Raw genomic sequence first — 21,478 nt, 5'->3', positions numbered from 1 at the left:
TGTGTTCTGACACCATCTGTGCGTGTTTCCATTCTCATGTGGTTTATGTTTTATGATTGTAATACGGTTGTTAGAGTCTCACAGGGTCAAGTCCAATGGGAAAGAAAGAGAATCTCTTTTATAGACATACCAGCAAAGTCTCACAGTTCTTTTTGAGGTACCTGAATGAATTATTTTGGTGAGCAGAATGCTATGCTTTGATTGATCAGGCCTGAGATTTACAAGCTGCAAGAGTCAATTCTACCTAGAAGCTCAAAGATGTAGCATGTGAAGGAAGGTGGTCTTTTAGGAAGACACGAGGTATGAATACCAGAAAAATGATATGCATGTCAGGTAGTAAATAAATAAATTCAAATTGTTGTTCAATCACTAAGTTGTGTCCAACTCTGTGACACCATGAACTACAGCATGCCAGGCTTCCCTGTCCTTCACTATCTCCTGAAGATTTCTCAAACTCATGTTCATTGAGTTGGTGATGCTGTCTAACCATCTCATCCTCTGCTGTCCCCTTCTCTTCCTGCCCTCAATCTTTCCCAGCATCAGGTTTTTTTCCAGGCTCTTCACATCAGGTGACCAAAGTAATGGAGCTTCAGCTTTAGTATCAGTCCTTCCAGTGAAGATTCAGGGTTGCTTTTCATTAGAATTGATTGGTTTGATCTCCTTGCTGTCCAAGGGGCTCTCAAGAGTCTTCTCCAGAATCCAGTTTGAAAGCATCAATTCTTTGGTGCTCAGCCTTCTTTATGGTTGAACTCTCACATCCATACATGACTACTGGGAAAACCAGTACTTTGGCCACCTCATGTGAATAGTTGACTCATTGGAAAAGACTCTGATGCTGGGAGGGATTGGGGGCAGGAGGAGAAGGGGACGACCGAGTATGAGATGGCTGGATGGCATCATGGACTCGATGGACGTGAGTCTGAGTGAACTCCGGGAGTTGGTGATGGACAGGGAGGCCTGACGTGCTACAATTCATGGGGTCACAAAGAGCTGGACACGACTGAGCGACTGAACTGAACTGAACTAGGTTTCAAGAAACAGTTTATTTTGTAGAGATTGAAGCGCCACTGATGGCTTTCAGGCTGTGGAGTGACCTGACCATGTATGTAATATAGAAGGACAGATCAAGCTTAATATGGAGAATGGATTGGAGGATTGTGGCCAGGGGCCAAGATTCAACTAAAAGTTTTATTTTTACTAGTTCAGAGGAGATGGTAAATGTACAAATGAAACCTTAACACTGGCAATGAAAAGCTACAATGATTCACAAATGAACTCTTAGGTGCTAGAACCATAAACACTTATGGTGAATGAAATTCACCAGGGAAGGGAAAGAAGACATCCAGGATGTCCCTTAGGTTTTTGCTTTGGTGACAGGGTGAGTAGTGATGTCATCTATTGATAGCAGAACTACAGAAGGAGAGAGAAAGGAAGGTATATACTAACAATAGTGTTAATCACTGGTTGTGTCTGACACTTTGCGATCCCAGGGACTGTAGCCTGCCAGTCTCCTTTGTCCATAGAATTCTCCAGGCTTGAATACTGGAGACTCTCTTCTCCAAAGCAACAATAACTAATATTTAAAAAGCATTTTAAATACAAAACATCCATGATCTTTTTCACTGGGTGGCTGAGAAAAACTATATTTAAAGTTCATGGAATCTTTTTTTTTTTTTCCATTACAAACATCATTCACAATGATGAATGACCTGGGAATGCTCTTCTGTATACCCCTATACAAGGAAACACATGTGTTCTGTAAATGTACAACATAGGTACATGCATATTCATGCAGACGCAGTTTTATATTAATCTCACCCTTTCATTTGTATTTGTTTTGCCCTTTTGTTCTCACCCTGTCCTTTCTGTATTTTATTAATCTTTCCAAGTGGCTTTAAATCCTTATGGAATGAGACAGTACCTTGTCAACCAACATTTCTTGATACATGTTCATTACAACTCAGCTCTTACGAAGAATGACTGGAATGGGACTTGGAGTTTTTTAAACCAAAATTGTTCTTCTTTCTCTACACAAATATCAGTAAAAGTGAATAAATTGTATCTGTCATTTTTTAAGGATTAAAAGACACCTGCTTTTGCTTAAAAGTTTATCCTTTTAAAACCAAAATAACCTTTCCTTTCCCACTTTAGCTCTCTGATTCCTATCACAATCCTGCCAGATATTTCAAAATAAAATTCATTCCTTGGCCTAGAACCAAGACTCCAGCTAAAGAGACTTCAGTTTAAAAAGCTACTCAAAATAAGCTTTGCAAGAAACATGTAAGAGATACGTAAATAAAATGGAGTCCAAAAAATGAATGCATTAAAGGATCATGATGAGAAGAAAGTTTAAATTACATAATACTCTTCTGGGTCATGACTGTCTTCCATGACTTCTCCATCTTCAGTTTCTTCAGCAAATCTCATAGTCTTCAAAGGGCCTGTATTTTGTTCTTCCCCAGATAAACTTTTCCTATTGGCTAGTTGTTGTTTTTTTTTTCCTTAAAAAAACCCCACAACTTTACAGCTTGGAATTCTAGGTTCAGCTGCTGTTCAGAGGCAGATGACTATCTCAAAAAAAAAAAAAAAAAAAGATGTCCTTTTCATTATAGGGGACTGGAATGCAAAAGTAGGAAGTCAAGAAACATCTGGGGTAACAGGCAAATTTGGCCTTGGAATATGGAATGAAGCAGGGCAAAGGCTAATAGAGTTTTGCCAAGAGAATGCGCTGGTCATAGCAAAAACCCTCTTCCAACAACACAAGAGAAGACTTTATACATGGACATCACCAGATGGTCAACACCGAAATCAGATTGATTATATTCTTTGCAGCCAAAGATGGAGATGCTCTATACAGTCAGCAAGAACAAGACTGGGAATTGACTGTGGCTCAGATCATAAACTCCTTATTCCCAAATTCAGACTCAAATTGAAGAAAGTAGGGAAAACCACTAGACCATTCAGGTATGACCTAAATCAAATCCCTTATGATTATACAGTGGGAGTGAGAAATAGATTTAAGGGACTAGATCTGATAGCTAGGGAGCCTGATGAACTATGGACGGAGGTTCATGACATTGTACAGGAGACAGGGATCAAGACCATCCCCATGGAAAAGAAATGCAAAAAAGCAAAATGGCTGTCTGGGGAGGCATTACAAATAGCTGTGAAAAGAAGAGAAGCAAAAAGCAAAGGAGAAAAGGAAAGATATAGGCATCTGAATGCAGAGTTCCAGAGAATAGCAAGAAGAGATAAGAAAGCCTTCCTCAGTGATCAATGCAAAGGAATAGAGGAAAACAACAGAATGGCAAAGACTAGAGGTCTCTTTAAGAAAATTAGAGATACCAAGAGAATATTTCATGCAAAGATGGGCACATTAAAGGACAGAAATGGTATGGACCTAACAGAAGCAGAAGATATTAAGAAGAGGTGGCAAGGATACACAGAAGAACTGTACAAACAAGATCTTCATGACCCAGATAATCACGATGGTGTGATCACTAATCTAGAGCCAGACATCCTGGAATGTGAAGTCAAGTGGGCCTTCAAAAGCATTGCTATGAACAAAGCTAGTGGAGGTGATGGAATTCCAGTTGAGCTGTTTCAAATCCTGAAAGATGATGCTGTGAAAGTGCTGCACTCAATATGCCAGCAAATTTGGAAAACCCAGCAGTGGCCACAGGACTGGAAAAGGTCAGTTTTCATTCCAATCCCCAAGAAAGGCAATGCCAAAGAATGCTCAAACTACCACACAATTGCACTCATCTCATACGCTGGTAAAATAATGCTTAAAATTCTCCAAGCCGGGTTTCAGCAACATGTGAACCGTGAACTTCCAGATGTTCAAGCTGGTTTTAGAAAAAGCAGCAGAACCAGAGTTCAAATTGCCAACATCCACTGGATCATGGAAAAAGCAAGAGAGTTCCAGAAAAACATCTATTTCTGCTTTATTGACTATGCCAAAGCCTTTGACTGTGTGGATCATAACAAACTGTGGAAAATTCTGAAAAAGATGGGAGTACCAGACCACCTGACCTGCTTCTTGAGAAATCTGTATGCAGATCAGGAAGCAACAGTTAGAACTGGACATGGAACAACAGACTGGTTCCCAATAGGAAAATGAGTATGTCAAGGCTGTATATTGTCACCCTGCTTATTTAACTTCTATGCAGAGTACATCATGAGAAATGCTGGGCTGGAAGAAGCACAAGCTGGAATCAAGATTGCCAGGAAAAATATCAATAACCTCAGATATGCAGATGACACCACCCTTATGGCAAAAAGTGACAAGGAACTAAAAAGCCTCTTGATGAAAGTGAAAGTGGAGAGTGAAAAAGTTGGCTTAAAGCTCAACATCCAGAAAACGAAGATCATGGCATCCGGTCCCATCACTTCATGGGAAATGTATGGGGAAACAGTGGAAACAGTGTCAGACTTTATTTTGGGGGGCTCCAAAATCACTGCAGATGGTGACTGCAGCCATGAAATTAAAAGACACTTACTCCTTGGAAGGAAAGTTATGACCAACCTAGATAGTATATTCAAAAGCAGAGACATTATTTTGCCAACAAAGGTCCATCTGGTCAAGGCTATGGTTTTTCCCGTGGTCATGTATGGATGTGAGAGTTGGACTGTGAAGAAAGCTGAGTGCTGAAGAATTGATGGTTTTGAACTGTGATGTTGGAGAAGACTCTTGAGAGTCCCTTGGACTGCAAGGAGATCCAACCAGTCCATTCTGAAGGAGATCAACCCTGGGATTTCTTTGGAAGGAATGATGCTAAAGCTGAAACTCTAGTACTTTGGCCACCTCATGCAAAGAGTTGACTCATTGGAAAAGACTGTGATGCTGGGAGGGACTGGGGGCAGGAGGAGAAGGGGATGACAGAGGATGAGATGGCTGGATGGCATCACGGACTCGATGGACGTGAGTCTGAGTGAACTCCGGGATTTGGTGATGGACAGGGAGGCCTGGCGTGCCGCAATTCATGGGGTCGCCAAGAGTTGGACACGATGAGCGACTGAACTGAACTGAACTGAACTGACTATCTCAAACCACCTCTTATCTCTCTTCTCTAATCTTTATTGTCCTTGGCCTCCCAGACCCATGTTCTGACGAGGAAGGAGAACCATGAGTGGAAAATGCATGGCAGTCAGAGGAAAAGGATGAAAGCAAGATAGATCTGCAAGATGGGAGAAGGAAGTATTGCCCACAGGTACAGCTTCTTGATCATCATAAATTTCACCCTCGATAATAGTAGCATCCAGCTCTGGAACACACAGGGGCTTCATGCTTTCTTATGAATAATATCTCCAGTTCTCAGGTTGCCATTCGAGACTCTTGCAGATACAGCCTATGGATTGGCCTCTTTTGGGTCTCTGCACTCACTCTCATGCTTTGTCCCCATTGTTCCCTCTATTGGAAGTGCCCTCCCTCCACTTTGGCCATTCCAAGTTCCATCTGTCACTTCAGGCCAAGGGGGCAGAGATTTCCCTAATTGTTTTTTCTCTCACATCCCAGTTTTGGAGTTAACATCTTCCCCTCAGCATTCCTTCCAAAGTATTTTTTCTTTATCTCCAGTTTGCTGGTCTACTGCTAAGTCGCTTCAGTTGTGTCCGACTCTGTGCGACCCCATAGATGGCAGCCCACCAGGCTCCCCCATCCCTGGGATTCTCCAGGCAAGAACACTGGAGTGGGTTGCCATGTCCTTCTCCAATGCGTGAAAGTGAAAAGTGAAAGTGAAGTCGCTCAGTTGTGTCCGACTCTTAGCGACCCCATGGACTGCCGCCCACCAGGCTCCTCCATCCATGGGATTTTCCAGGCAAGAGTACTGGAGTGGGGTGCCTTTGCCTTCTCCTATCTCCAGTTTAGTGCCTGTCATATTTTAGCATGATTATTTCCAGAATTCTAGGTATTTTGTGTGTGCCTGCGTGTCATTGCCTTTCTTAATTCCTTAGAAAGTGGATGGCAGGGGTTGCACCAAATTCATCTTCTGTGAATATAAATACATCTGTGTTGTATTATCTTCACAGAACCCAGTGTAATGATTCATGCATAGAGGCATTGAATGATACTTATTATATGAATAAGCAAAGAATGTGGAAGGATGGACAGGATGCCAAAAAAAGTGGGCGCTAGGGAATGCCGATACTATTGGCCAGGGGAATGGGCATGAGAGTATTATGTGCGAGATTATCTGAGGAATTGCAGTTCAGTGGGGAACGATGTTGACACTGAGAAAGAGTGGAACTAAAGGGTGTGTGAGACTTAGAGGTGACAGTTATTTGCTCAGATGTTTGGCCATGCCCTCTCCTCCTCCTGTTTGCTCCTTCCATTAACTCATTCGTAAATCAGTGTTCATATGCTTTGCTTTATTAGAATTTATTACCTGGGAAACCCATGAGAAACAATATCTTACTACAATGGAAAGCCCTGCCCTTACCTGTGTTAAAACTAAAACGACAAATATTTGTCCTGAGACATTATCATGATAAAGAATTTAGGAAAATAACCTACTGACTAATCTCTGAAACCTGTTTCTCTTCATTTCCATTACCACTCCCAGGGTATCTCTAGATTTTTTTCACCCCTTCCTGATTGCAAATACCATTGGTGTTTTGAGGATGAGATGGGAGAGACTATAGCTGTTGAATTCCTTGTTTTATTTGCATATCTCCCACCTATTTAAAAATACACATCTTAGCACATACAGTATTCTTCTAGGTATAAAGTCTTGTCTTGTTCCAACCCCCAGGAATAACAAGTCCCATGTGCCTCCAGCACTGAGTCAACCTATTTGCCATGGCACTTATCATACTGAACTGTGACAGTATACTCAATACTCAATACACATTAGCCTAGGGATTTTGTCTTAACTCATTATTAAATCTGACCCAGCAATATAGTGTCTGGATCCTACAGTCTCATGAAAGAATTATTGAGTATACTTCATATATAAGCATGAAGGAAAAAATAATACAGCAAAATAACCACTTTAGTTTGTTTGAAATTACTTGTCATCTCTCACCTTTGTGTTTTTACTTATTAGTCTTTTGAGAATTGTCAAGGACTTTGGGATGTTTTGATCAGGCAAAAATGCAATTTTATGAGGATTTAATGAGACAATATCATTGCCAGCTGGTTTTAGGACTCAAGAAATTTAATAGAAAATTTGTAACATTGTCTTTAATTTGTTTAAATATTTATGAACATCACTTTTGAGAGAACATATGTGGGGTTTTTTTATATAATTCATTTTAGTGTGGTTTCAATGGTTTGCTGGTTCAACTTGTGTTAACAGATTCTGCTAGAATTGTCTGTAAATGCTCTGGAATCTGAGTGGGTGTCTTTCTGGATCTCATTTCCACTCCTTCCAACTTCCAGGGCCCCAGATTAAATCAAAGTGTCTGCCATAAGGATCTTGGGACATTTCAGACCAGCAGTTCTCATCAGAGCTCATCGTCTTCTGATATGGAGTCTAGATAATCCGTGTCAACATACAGGAGAAATCCAGAGAACAAGCTGTCAGCCCAACCTGGGTCTGAGAAGAGCCCATTCTGGTCAGTGAAGAATATCTCCAGCCAGACTTCATCTTCTGGCTGCAGATAGATGACTGTGGACCCTGAAGCCACATCATGGTTTCCTGTGTTGGCATCAAAGGTCTTTATCCGATACTGCCCATTGTGTACCAGCCCAATGGCCAGGTGTTTATTTGCCAATGTGATATCATAAGAAAAATAATAGATCCCTGGGAAGGCACAGATGAACTTTCCCGTTGCAGGGTTGTAGTGCTCTCCCTCGTTGAAGAGGACCTTGTTAAATATAATTGGCAGCCTTTCTTCTGGGTAGCTGGTTGTGATGCCAACAGAAAAGGCAGATTTGAGCACGATGCTTCCACACCTACACACTCCAGGCAGCCCCGGGTCCCCTTGCTCTCCTCTGTCTCCTTTTGGTCCAGGAGGCCCAGGAGGACCTACTTCTCCTTTCTCTCCCTCAGGTCCTATGGGTCCCTTCTTCCCAGTCTCTCCTTGGTCCCCTTTCTCTCCAGCAAGGCCCAGGGGTCCAGCCTTACCTCTCAAACCTTCAAAAAGAGTTTAAAGTTTAGTTAATAGTTCCTGTAAATATAGAGTCACAAACAACATGCCCACACACTGCAAGTTTGTCTTCTCAACTTTTAACAGAATACTACTGAATAATTTATATATTTTTTTAAAAAAATCACTGATGTGCTGCAATGAAGACAGAAAAATTTCATCAAAATATCAAGAAAATTTTCCTGATTATATGAGAAATCATCTAAAACTTACTAATTAAAAAAAAATTAACCATCATTTTGATGATGAATCCCCTGCTGCTAAATTAGATACACACAGACACTCATCATTACTGGAGGAATTCAAAAGCATGATGATATTATTCCCCAGACTGGGGTCATGCAGGTAGGCAGGACAAGATGAATCCTAGAGGCTACTTAGTTCCATGCCCCATTCAGCTTTTATCAGTATTATTAATAAAAAGTTAATTCAAGTTAGATTAGCTCATATTTATTAAACATCTACAATGTCCCAGCTGCAATGCCTTATGTGGATGCATCATCTGCTTTAAGTCTTGCAACAGCTTTGTTAACTAGGAATTATTATTACTTCTAACCGTAGATGAAAAAACTGAGCCATGGAGACGTTAGTTGGTTTGAAGGAACAGAGTTAGTGAAGGATGGAGAGGTGATCAGAACTCCAGCCTGCCTACCTCTGGCACCTGGACATCTCTTGAGAGATGTGTAAATTGTGAAGTGCAACACAGAGGGCTCTTCAATATGTCACGATAACCAAACAGCTGTGACTGCCACCACTGTGTGGGAGTTCTTTTTGGTGGAGAAAGCTGAGTCCCAGAGAGGGAAAGAAACTTGCGTCAGTAGCAAGACTAGGACTGGATGTCAAGCTTAATGATGTTCTCCCTTCATCACAATGCCTTTTACCTTTGGAGCTGAAATTAAAAGAAAAAAACTTTTTTTTTTGACTCTACAGCTAAGTGGATGTATTATTTTATTTTATTTTTTATTTATTTTTAATTTTTTTTATTTTTTTTAAACTTTTTATTTTTACTTTATTTTACTTTATAATACTGTATTGGTTTTGCCATACATTGACATGAATCCACCACGGGTGTACATGCGATCCCAAACATGAATGTATTATTTTAGTCAAGTCTTTTAATTTCTCTGGGTCTCCATATATGTAGGAAAGACATAAAGGGTGTGAAAAATAACAGTGACCTAAAAGTATAAAAAATGTCATTCAGTGCTAAGGCCAAATCCACTTCATAAATAGCTTCTTGAAAAGTATCCAGATTATTGGTAATTTGTACATTTTTATAGTCAGAGAAAGTATATTATTGTTATACTGTGTAATTTTACTCTTAACTATGTATCTGTTCTCAGGAATTTTATTAAGCTAGGTCTTTTATCTTGATGGAGAAGGAAATGGCAACCCACTCCAGTATTCATGCCTGGAAAATCCCATGGACCAAGGAGCCTAGTGGGCTACAGTCCATGGGGTTGCAAAGAGTCAGACACGACTAAGTGACTTCATTTCACTTCACTTTATCTTGATAGTACTTTGATATCACTTACTTGGCTATTACACATACATCAATTTATGAGTTTTGATTATTAATTTTTTTTCAGTTATTTGGCAAATTTAGCAATGAAGTGTTCTGGATAATACAAGTTTAAGGAGAATTAAAGCTATACTCTTAAAGCATCAAGTATTTTGTCTCAATGATTTGACAAAGCAGTTGTTTAGTAATTTATGATGCATAGAAAAATGCTACTAATGAATGCAACCCTTTTTTGGCAACATGGGGTTGCGAAGAGCTGGACACAACTTAGTGACTTGACAACAGCAGCAACCGGATACAGCAGCAACAGCACAGTCAGCATTGTTATTGATCATAGGGCTGTTCTCCAGCTCTGGATGACCTTTGCTGTTAAGTTAAAATTCTGTTGCAGGGAAAAGCCAGTTCTGACTCCATGTTGGAACTGTTTCTCTGACTCATTTTTTATTACTTTTCTTATTATAATCATACATAACGGCCCATCTCAGAGAAGCCTGCCCCTCTGCCTGAATGTTAAAGTGCCTTGTTTAACACCCAGTCCATCTGTAGAAGGCAGGAAGAAAGAAATTAACACATCTCCTGCCTGAGGCTTGCCATTCCAGGAGATATTTGCAAGATTAATGGCCTTTTTACTTTGTTTCCTCATCTTCCCTCCTCTCTGATCTATAAAAGAACCTGAAATCCAGATCCCATACATGGTTATTTTGAGACATTAGTCTAACATCTCCTCAATCAGCTGGCCTCCAAATAACGTCGTATTTCTTGCCTCAACACCTTGTCTCCAATTCCTTGGCCTGTTGTACGGTAAGCAGAGCAAGCTTGGACTTGGTAACAATTCCACTAGCCCCAGCCAAAACAAACTAGTATTTATTTCTTGAAATAAGGCCATGATAGTCCGATCTTTTGATGCTTGTTTCTCTTTGGTAGAAAAGGAATATGAATACTATTTTACTGTGAAATTAACTTATGAATCAAGGACTACAAGTTACACATTGCTATTTTATTTTCAATAGGAGCTGTCTTTATACATGACTTTGATGTATCAATAAAAAAACATTTTGGCATCAGTAGCAATTCCTACCACTAAATTTCATTGTGTACTAAAATTCCTCTGCCCCTATAACTTTGGGCAAGTCAACTCTTGTCTGAATTTCAAATGCCACGTTTATACTATGAAAATATTGGATCTAAATCCACTCTAAACCCGGCGGGGAAAGTAGCGAACGGTGACTCAGCAGACCCGATAAGCTCTGGTTCAGCTGTGGATTAGTTGGGTGAGTGCGAAGAAGGGGCTTTATCTCTACAACTTTAGTTTCTCAGTCCTTGAAATGAAGGTTTTGGACTAGATTTCTTGAAGTCTTATTCTCTTGAAAATCTTAGCGACCAGACCATAAATACTAAGATGCAGTTTTACAACGCCAAAAAAGGTCTTTATAATCTCAACACTTGGATCTCTATAGTTATTGAATATTTTGAACTGCTGGGAGTTAGATAACCAGGGACTAGCTGTAATAATTTATGGTAACTCTTCCTGTGTGCTTGAAGGATTTGCTCTGTGATAAGGGCCAATTAATGAAGAATGGAATGAAGGGATAAATCACTCTCCCCTCCCTATTCAGTCAGACATATGCTCGGTAGAGAGGAGAATTATGGAGTGTTAGTCTACGCTTAGATACTGAAACTTGGAGAGAATGGATTTCTTCTTGGTCCTCCATGAAATGAGCTTATAAGGATTTTTTTCTTTAGTGCTATTTTTTTTTCGATCCATCCACCCATGCACTCATCATACCTGTATGTGCACAGGCATAGATCCATCTAAACCATCTAATACTGATTAAGCATCCGCTACAGGCTAGGTGCTGTGCTGGGTCTGAGTGCCCTTGACTTGAATGACAACTGTCTTATCCCCAAGTTAGCTATTATGACATGTTACATTGTGATCTGCAAATATGGGTCATAACTAAGTTCATAAACATCCAAAGCAGTATAGTAAAACAGAATGATCTCTCCACAAGGTGGTTCTAGTGTTTCCTCTGTCCATGAAAGTTTGCAGGCAAGAATACTGGAGTATGTTGCCATTTCCTCCTCCGGGGGATGTGATTTCACATTATATTAATTAAAAAAATATGCTACCACAATAATTGCTATGCAGCAGTGAGGGAGACGGGCTTCCTTGGTGACTCAGATAGTCAATAATCAGCCTACAATGTAGAAGACCTGTCCCTGTGTCAGGAAGATCCTCTGGAGAAGGAAATGGCTACCCACTCTAGTATTCCTGCTTGGAGAATTCCATGGACAGAAGAGTCTGGTGGACTAAAGTCCACGGGGTCACAAAGAATCAGACATGCCTGAGGGACTAACACTTTCTGTTCACAGTGAGGGAGACATATTTTAATGGAAGGTTAATAATTCAAACTCTGTAATTTAGAGTAGGGAAGCTGGACAGAGCATATACTTGACTGTGCCAGGGGGTTGAGGTGGATGTGGTGGGGATAAATGAGAAGACATACACAGTATTAAAGGGAAAACAGGAAGCAGAAGCTCCCAGCCTCTTTGTGTCCAGTTCCAGACACATTAAAAGCTAATCCTCAAAGCCCCAGGGTTCTGTCCTTATTGTTTGTAAATGAGATGTGCCTTCACTGACCACACAGACATTCTTGCTTTTCTTATATCCTTACCTATACGTATGTACACACTGGATTTAAATAAAACTGGGAAAGTCTTTTTACTTTTGAATATCAGTTTTGTCTTTCGTAACATTATTATTGATTATGATTTTTGCTAAGAAGGTTACAGTTGAAATTAAGTACCTAATGTAAAAATCACTGGTACAGTAAATTCTTAATTAATAGTGATGATGATGATGACATATTGTAATCCTGTGCTCCCGTTGGCCTGCCGCACCCAATGTTTGCTTATCAAGATTGCAGTAATGTTGTGTTCATGTTCACATTCCCTAGAACGGGGTTCTCAACCAGGTGCAATTCAGCACCCAGGGAAAACTGGCAATGCCAGGAGACATTTTTGGTTGTCACAGCTGGTGGGGAATGCCCTGGCATCAAATGAGATGTGGCTAAATGTCATTCAAGGCACGAGATAGCCATCCCACGGCAACAATTATTTGGATCCAAATATTATTAGTGTGGAGGTTGAGGAACTTTGGTTTAGAATAATGTTGGAGAGCAAGAGGTGTACAAAAAGTTTGTTGGATGAAAAATGCATGAATGGGTGGATGAGTGAATGGACTGATGAATATGGGGGTTACCTGATCTCATATATGGTTAAAATTGTAGCAATTGTTGTTGTTCAGTTGCTAAGTCGTGTCTGATTCTTTGGGACCCCATGAACTGCAGCACGCCAGACTCCCCTGTCCTCCACTATCTTCCAGATTATGCTCAAAATCATGTTCACTGAAGCGGTGATGTTATCTAACCATCTCATCCTCTGCTGCCTTCTTCGCCTTATGCCTTCAAACTTTCCCAGCATCAGGGTCTACTCAGTCACTCAGTCGTGCCATCTCTTTGCCACCCCTGGACTGTAACCTGCTAAGCTTTTCTGTCCATGGAATTTTCCAGGCAAGAGTCCTGGAGTAGGTCGCCACATCTCTTGCATCTCCTGCATTGCAGGCAGATTCTTTACCACTGTGCCATCTGGGAAGCCCCCAGGATCTAACTACTAACATTCTATTTCAGCACCAGGGTCAATTACTAACATTCAGTTTACTCTGAATGCATATCCATATATTTAAATAGCACTACAGTTACCTCATGAAACAGATAGGTCATTTCCAGTTTATTTATTTCTAGTCTTCTTTGGAGAAGACTCTTGAGAGTCCCTTGGACTGCAAGGAGATCCAACCAGTCCATTCTGAAGGAGATCGGTCCTGGGATTTCTTTGGAAGGAATGATGCTAAAGCTGAAACTCCAGTACTTTGGCCACCTCATGCAAAGAGTTGACTCGTCGGAAAAGACCCTGATGCTGGGAGGGATTGGGGGCAGGAGGAGAAGGGGACGACGGAGGATGAGATGGCTGGATGGCATCACTGACTCGATGGATGTGAGTCTGAGCAAACTCTGGGAGTTGGTGATGGACAGGGAGGCCTGGCGTGCTGCGATTCATGGGGTTGCAAAGAGTCGGACACGACTGAGTGACTGAACTGAACTGAACTTGGATATTCACAAATGTAGCTATGACTAATATTCGCAGATCACAGTGTAATATATAAAAACAGCAAACATTTACAGAATGCTTATCACATGGCACTTATTCTTGAGCACTTTGTATGTATTATTTTTCTTAATCTTCACAATCACACTTAATAACTCCAATTTACCAAGAGGAAACTGAGATTCAAAAGTTTTTTCTCCCCCAAGGATGCAAAATTAGTAATTGAAAGAATCATATCTTTCTGACTCCGATGCATTTTTGTGTGACCACTACATTACTATTTCCAGACACAGTAAGCTAAAAAGGCCAGTAATATCTAACTATGATCACGGTGTCATTATAGAATTTCAAGCATATTCACGACACAGTAGTGTGTTCACAGGTGTTACCAAATAGAAGACATTGAAAGATGACGCGAGAGCTCCAAATGAAAGTTTATCTGATGTTGAAACTTCACCTAAAGATACTTTATCTAGTGTTGATTAAGGGCCATAGATTCAGTAGCTGCTGATTTGCCAAATATTTTCTGCATAAGAAATTCAGCAAAGAATTATTATCTAATCACTTGAATATATCTATAATGACATTGTTTCCCATAACATCAGTAAATCACTTGCAGTGACTAGAGACATATTGCTTAGATCTATTGATTGTTTTCTTCCTATCTTTGTCCCACATTTTACACTCGGAAACTTGTTTTCAGAGACTGATTCCATCCAAAACTTCCTTTTATTGTTTATCATTAACACAGTCTCACTAGAATTTTAATTTGGTTTACTTTGAAGCATTGCAGAATCTGGCAAGCTTCATGAGCCGACTTATTTGTGGGGGGAAAAAAGTGACAATTACTGAAAGTGTAGGGGACACCCGTCTTGCTGTATAGAGCTGTAAGAAATCTAGAGTTTTAGCTGCTATAGGACAGGTGGGAGAGTGTTGAACTAAGAAAGATCAACAAAGGTTATACAGTACTACTGTCATTTCACCTGTTTGAGAAGTAAAATCTAGAAGCCTTTTGTGTCTTTTTGAGGCTCTAAGTGCAGAGAGGATGGTCCTTGTGCCTCTGGCTCCTAATTCCTGCCCCCTGCTTCATCTGCCCGTCTCCTCCCCAGCCATCTGTCTGTCTATCCATCCATTCCCCCTCTCACAGGCAGCCACTGTACCAGCCCAGAGGTCATGGGTATCAGATGTTCCAGGTGAATTCAGCTCTGCCAGGCATTACCCTGCCCTTCCATCCTCCTTAACTTATTGAATCATCTACCGCTCTGCATTCTCATTTATAAATGGGACCACGTCCCCCTGAAAGAGCTGTCATGGGGAAGCTGCAGTGAGATTGCAGTTAGAGGGTTTAGAGCAGCAACTGCGGCAGAGCAAGGACTCAATAAATGGTTCTGATTAATGAAGGTGAGGTCAGGCAAGGACTGAAAGGGCGCTTCTCATTTGAAAAAGCAGCAAAGCAAGGGAGTCATCTTAAGGTGGGGGCGACAGAGGGTTTTTACGGAACTTCATTCATTACCTGCAGCCCCCTTTTCACCTTTCTCTCCTTTCCTGCCGTCTCTACCATCTCGTCCTGGAAGGCCGATCCGACCATGGGGCCCGGGGGGACCATTCGCTCCAGGGGGGCCTGGAGGCCCAGGCAGGCCAGGAATGCTACAGATATACCTTGGGGAGTAGCTCTCTCCTTTGAACTGATTACCCCGCGGTTGTCCACTGGCGCAAATGGCAAAACTTGTAACATAGAGCAAGACAAACATCTCTGGCTCTGAAAGAGAAACACATGGACATCAGTGTACCCTCTTAGGTGGGGGTTTCAGGATAAAGGAACAGGAGAGTGGGCATTGTCAACAATTCACCCCAGGGACCACCTCATCACGGGTGGCTAAATGCCGTGTTTGCCCTCATAATTCCACTTGAGGTTTATTGGCACATTATTCCTTATTATAATTAAATTTATTTACCTTTAATTGAAGGATAATTACTTTACTTTATTGTGCTGGTTTCTGCCAAACATCAACAAGAATCAGCCATAGGGATACCTATGTTCCTTCCCTTTTGAACCTCCCTCCCACCTCCCTCCCCATCCCACCCCTCAGTTGAGTTTCCTGCATCATACAGCAAATTCCCATTGGCTATCTATTTTATATATGGTACATATTACTCTTTATAAGCTTTATTGTAAAATCACAATATTATCTTAAATCAGAAGGAAGAAAAATGTATTTATTGAACAAAATTACTTTGGTGGAATGCTTTTGTAAAATTCCTAGTGACTCAGAAAACATTGTCTGAATTAGCACATTACTGATAGTTCTCAGTTGGTGGAGATGAAATACTGATTTTTAAAATTCCAAAATAAATCATTTTGTTGCATTTTTTCCCTGCAGGAATTAATGATGGACTTTGAAAAATAATGTTTGTGTTTGTTTTTTTTTTGCAGAAGTATGCAATTTTTAGCTTCCCTGGTAGTTCTGTGGTAAAGAATCTCCCCGCCAAGCAGGAGACTTGGGTTCAATCCCTATGTTGGAAAGATCCCCTGGAGAAGGAAATAGCAACCCATCCAGTCTTCTTACCATGGACCGAGAAGCCTGGTGGGTTACAATCCATAGGGTTGCAAAAGAGTTAGACACGACTGAGTGACTGAACAACATGCATTTTAAAAAAGAAAAAGAAATGCAAATGAATAAGATAAACATCAACATTATTCTCACCATGCAGAGATAATTACTGTTTATACTTTGATGTATATGTTCTTCTGGTCTTTTTTTTTTTTTTTTTCCTGTACTATGAAGAAAAGTGATATCATGACATTCCTGGGAGTTTTTAACTTTCTTTCACTGAACAATATGTAATGAGTATCTCCCCATGTCAGAAATTTTCATAACATTGAAAACATTTTTGCGTTTGTCTCTGTCGTCTTTTATGTATACCATTTTCCCTTATAGATCTTTGTTTCCAGTTTTTTTTTTTTTTTGGCCAGGATAAGCACCATGCTAGATAGACACCTTTATCTCTAATCTTTGTATGCACCCACGGTTGTTTTTTTTTAGAATTTATAGACTTTTTAAAGTAAGTGAAGGGAAGTGACATTTTCAGGAAAATCAGGTTTTCCACTTGCTAATCATGTGTAATGCCAATTAGTGTTAATTGGAGTTCTTTGCATGTCCTGAGTGGAGGGTGTCTCAAACTTTAATTTAAAATCTGCAGGATAGAATACTTCAGTGTCCCATTTAGCTGTTAGTCTTGGGGCTCAATTAAATAGCTGAGTGAAATTAAACCATGCAAGTTGCCATGTGCCCTAAGTGAAACAGGCAACAGGTCTCATCAGCTCTGATTTAATAGGATTTTTTTTTTTTTTCTCCACAGTGCCTGGATGCTGACAATGATGGATCATTTATTAGCATCACATTTGGCATATAGACGGAGTGGTGGGTAGTTAGGCTGGGGACAGTTGATTTTCTAGGCTAACGGCCTTAGAGGTGTCTGCCTCTTGGGTTGGGGAAGTATACACGTGTATTTGGAATGGTGTAAATGAGTTGTTTTTGTGTGGTTGGACCTGCGCTTTAATAAGAAATCTGTACAATGCCTGATGTCTATGCCTGGAATATACTTGTCCAAAGGAAATAACCATAGCTTATGAGAAAAGCAATTGGATAGAGTTCCTTTATTTTTTGACAGCCACATTAGAAAATTAACCAGCACACTGTACCACTTTTAAGGCACCCATGGGGAAATTGCAACATATTGGAATCACATCCAGAAGTTTGCCAGAGCCTAGGAATGACAAACTGAGAAAAACACAGAGTGTACATGTGGTTCGAAATAAGTCTGATTCCTAGAAATCTTATTTAATGAAAAACTGAAGCAACTTATCCAAATATAGGCTCTGTATCTTTGACCAAATCTCCATGTTCCCAGTGCCCCTGCCCTTCATCAAAAAAAAAAAAAAAAAAGAAAGAAAGCGAGTATTTTTGCTATGCTCTGTTTAGAGCACAAACTCAAAATTATTTATCCTATTACTTTACTGGAGTTAAGGCACTTTTTGAAAACCCCAACAGATCAGATAAACATACCAGTCTTTCCAAAGGTGCCTCAGATGAGAGAAAATGGAAAGAATCTTTTTATCCAAACCCTTGTCAGTTAAAACAAGACATGGTTATTAAATTGCTACTTTCTTCCCCTTTGTAGAAAACTGATTAGAGGAAGCTTTGAGAAGGGATTTGAAAGAGAAGAACAGGTACTTATAAGGAAGATTTTAATCAGACCTGGAATGGATTGTTGTAGCTGAGCCCAGTAGCTGGTCTTAGGAGGGACCTGAAATGATCTGAAGGGAAGATGCTTTGGGCAATGGCATCTCAGACCCTGATGGAGATGCTGAAACACACATGCCCATCGTTGGGGATCAGTCTATGGAGAAGCATGTGGTCAGAGTTGAGGTTATGATGGATAGAGGGTGTAGACATTTTAAAGATGTGCTCAGAAGAAAGGATATTAATATTTCCTCAATGGTGAAGAATCCTCTTGCCAGTGAAGGAGACCCAGGAGATGTGAATTTGATCCCTGGGTGAGGAAGAACCTCTGGAGAAGATAATGGCAACCTGCTCCAGTATTCTTGCCTCAAAAGTCCCATGGACAGAGGAGACTGGTGGGCTACAGTTCATGGGGTCACAAAGAGTCAGACATGACTGAGTGACTTAACAACAGCAAAAGCAACAAGCCAGACCACGGTGCTCAAAGGAAGGATAAATGAAAACTAAAACTGGTCCAGACAGTGGGAAAAGGCAGTGTGAAGGTCCTATGGCAGAGCATAGCTGGTATCTTCGAGAAACATCGAGCAATACAGTTGTGGTACCTGATGAATGATGATAACACAATGATGAGTGCCTCCTCAATGCTTGGGACTTGAGTCATCAGGATAACAAGGGAATGTGGGTTATAACAGAAAACTACAGGGGCTTCCCTGGTAGCTCAGACAGTGAGGAACCTACCTGCAATGCAGGAGACCTGGCTTCAATCCCTAGGTCAGGAAGATCCCCCTGAAGAAGGGACTGGCTACTCACTCCAGTGTTCTTGCCTGGAGAATTCCGGAGACAAAGGAACCTGGCAGGCTACAGTTGCAAAGAGTCAGACACCACTGAGTGACTAACACACACACACACACACACACACACACACACACACTGTGGGATCACTTTGTAATTGTCCTTCATTTAAAAGTCAAAAGCTTCGTGGTACATGGTCTACATGTACCTACCTTCTCCACTTTCCTTACTTCTCTGACCTCATCTTCTTCTACTCTCCTTCCCATTCCCCCAGCTTCAACCACAAACTGTATTGCTTGATGTTTCTCGAAGATACCAGCTATGCTCTGCCATAGGACCTTCACACTGCCTCTTTCCCTGTCTGGATCTCTCTTCTCCAGGATGCCTACGTGTCTCATTTCCTCATCTGCTTGTGTCTTTGCTCAGATGCCTCCCTTTCATTAAACCTATCTCCTTATCTAACATCACAAACCATCTTCTACTCCCTGACCTGCCTCATGCTGCTCTACTATTCGTCTTGTCCACTGTTCTCATCATTATTAGATTAGTCTTAAATAGTCTTACTTTGTTTATTATTAGCAATAGATTGTTATATGAAATATTTTATTTATAAAAATTTTTTACTATCTCTTTCTGATAGAATGCAAACTCCATGAGGGCAAGGATCTTTGCCTTAGCCACTGATGTCTAGAATAGTGCTTGGCACACACACAAAAAAAACCTCAGGTTGGGGCAGAGGAGAGAGGTGTGATTTTTGGGGGGAAGAAAAATGAGAGGAATTATAGAATATGAGAATATTACAAAAGGAACAGGAAAGAGAGGACTTAAAGAAATATTCCTGGAGTCTGTGGGTTCCTTTCGCAGTGTTTGAGAAATACAGATAAAGGACTTAAGTTGTTTTAATTGTGTATAGTCTAGAGTTTTAAAAATATTTATTTTTTTGTATAGCTAAAACATGCACCTTCATAAAAGTCAAAAAAAAGAGATGTGCAATAAAAAGGAAATCTCTTCTCCTTCCCCACTGTCTCCCAGACACCCAGGTTCCCTCTCTAGAGGCAATCCCTCTTGCTTGTGACTTCTATGTCCTGCCCCTTATAAAAGTACTGTATGCAAATTCATGCAACTTGTTTTTTCACCTAGCTTGGAGATCTTTCCATATCAGTATATAGATAAAGCTGCCTCATTCTTTTTTTAGTGGGTATAGAATATCCATCATAAAGGTGTATTATATTTAACAGGTCACCTACTGATGAATATTTGGGATATTTTTATCCTTGTGCTGTTACAAACAATAGTGCAATGGATATTTATATATATGTTTCTTTGCATGTGGTTTATAACATGAGCAGCAATAGCTTTTCCCAGTTTGTTTTTTCACTTCATCTGTGTATTTTTAAAAATCTTTTATTGTGAAAGTATTCTTTGAAGGTTAATTTCTTATGCTTAGAAGGCCATTCCCATTTCCAGATAACAAGAATAATTCTTTTCTTTTAGCTTTTTGTTTCATTTATATATGGAAAAATTTTAGTTGCTCAGTTGTGTCCAGCTCTTTGCGACCTCATGGACTGTAGCCCACCAGGCTCCCACCAGAATTTCCCAGGGAAGGATACTGGAGTGTGTTGCCATTTCCTTCATCTTTGTTTCATTTTTCATGTTTAAAATTTGAGTTACTGGAAATTTTTCTGATAAAAAGTTTGAGGTAGGGATGCACCATTATATTTCAACAGTTTGTATTAAATGATCCATCCTTCACCCATTGGTTTGCAGTGAATTTGGTTATTTTGGATGAGAATAAACTATGTGAGTCATGACTCTATACACATTGCAATATTTTCAAAGTTTTTTGAGGTTTAATGTGAGCATCATAAAACTGATCAATTTAAAACATGCAATTCAATGTACACCACAATCTACTTCCGAACATTTTCAAAACTACAAAAGGAAACCTTATACACATTAGCATTGACTCCTCATACAAAATATCCCAAAAGATTGCACTGAATTATGTAAATTTATGTAGAATTTGTGTTAAAATGTATTTTTTCCCCACTATTGTGCTCCTTTGGAGTTATAAAATTAAAAATCTGGAACTATTGTTAATTTGAACAGATCTGTCCTGGGTATTAACCATAAATGACTCTCTATGCAATTTTTCTGTAAGGATTACAAAGTAACAGAACTTTAATTCTTTCAAACAATATACTTTAAAAATTACTCTGTGGTACTGTAGATTTCAAAACCTTCATGTTAATGTGCATTTTGAATTTGTAATGTAGGAATGTAGTATGCAGTGTTTTACAAATCTTCTTGGTCATAGAACCCTTTGTTTTTGTTAAACTAGCTATGTAAAACGCTTGGAAAAACACTGGATAAATTAGAGCAAAGTTTCAACTTTTGGAACATCTGTCCACAGTTGGAGATCTTTCTGTAAATAGCATGGTCTTCCTGTATTGTAAAATAAAATAAACTCATGCATACATGGTCAACTAATACTTGACAAGGGAGCCAAGAATACTCACAAGGCAAAATGTAGTCTCTTCAATAATAAATGATGTTGGGAAAACTAGATATTCTCCCCACCCCCCCCCCCCCCCAAAAAGAAAAGAAACTGGAATCGTGTCTCACATCACTCAGAAAAATAACTCAAAATGGGTTAAAGACTTAA

At 40.0% G+C, this 21,478-nt stretch overlaps 1 protein-coding gene across 3 annotated transcripts in view; it reads right to left on the bottom strand.

Moving 5' to 3' along the window:
- Positions 1 to 7,248: 7,248 nt before the first annotated feature.
- C1QTNF7 (C1q and TNF related 7) overlaps positions 7,249 to 21,478 on the bottom strand; it is a 125,289-nt gene continuing 111,059 nt past the window's right edge. For all 3 annotated transcript variants that reach the window (XM_052642108.1, XM_052642110.1, XM_052642109.1), the window contains exons 2-3: positions 15,291 to 15,536; positions 7,249 to 8,078 (exon numbers count right to left, since the gene is read on the bottom strand). In XM_052642108.1, coding sequence (XP_052498068.1) covers positions 7,447 to 8,078; positions 15,291 to 15,536 — 878 coding nt within the window. In that variant the 3' untranslated portion in view covers positions 7,249 to 7,446. The remainder of the gene's footprint in view (positions 8,079 to 15,290; positions 15,537 to 21,478) is intronic.

This window comes from Budorcas taxicolor, chromosome 6 (assembly GCF_023091745.1).
Source record: "Budorcas taxicolor isolate Tak-1 chromosome 6, Takin1.1, whole genome shotgun sequence".
Classification (NCBI taxonomy): domain Eukaryota; kingdom Metazoa; phylum Chordata; class Mammalia; order Artiodactyla; family Bovidae; genus Budorcas; species Budorcas taxicolor.
This window is presented reverse-complemented; position numbering and strand designations above follow the sequence as displayed.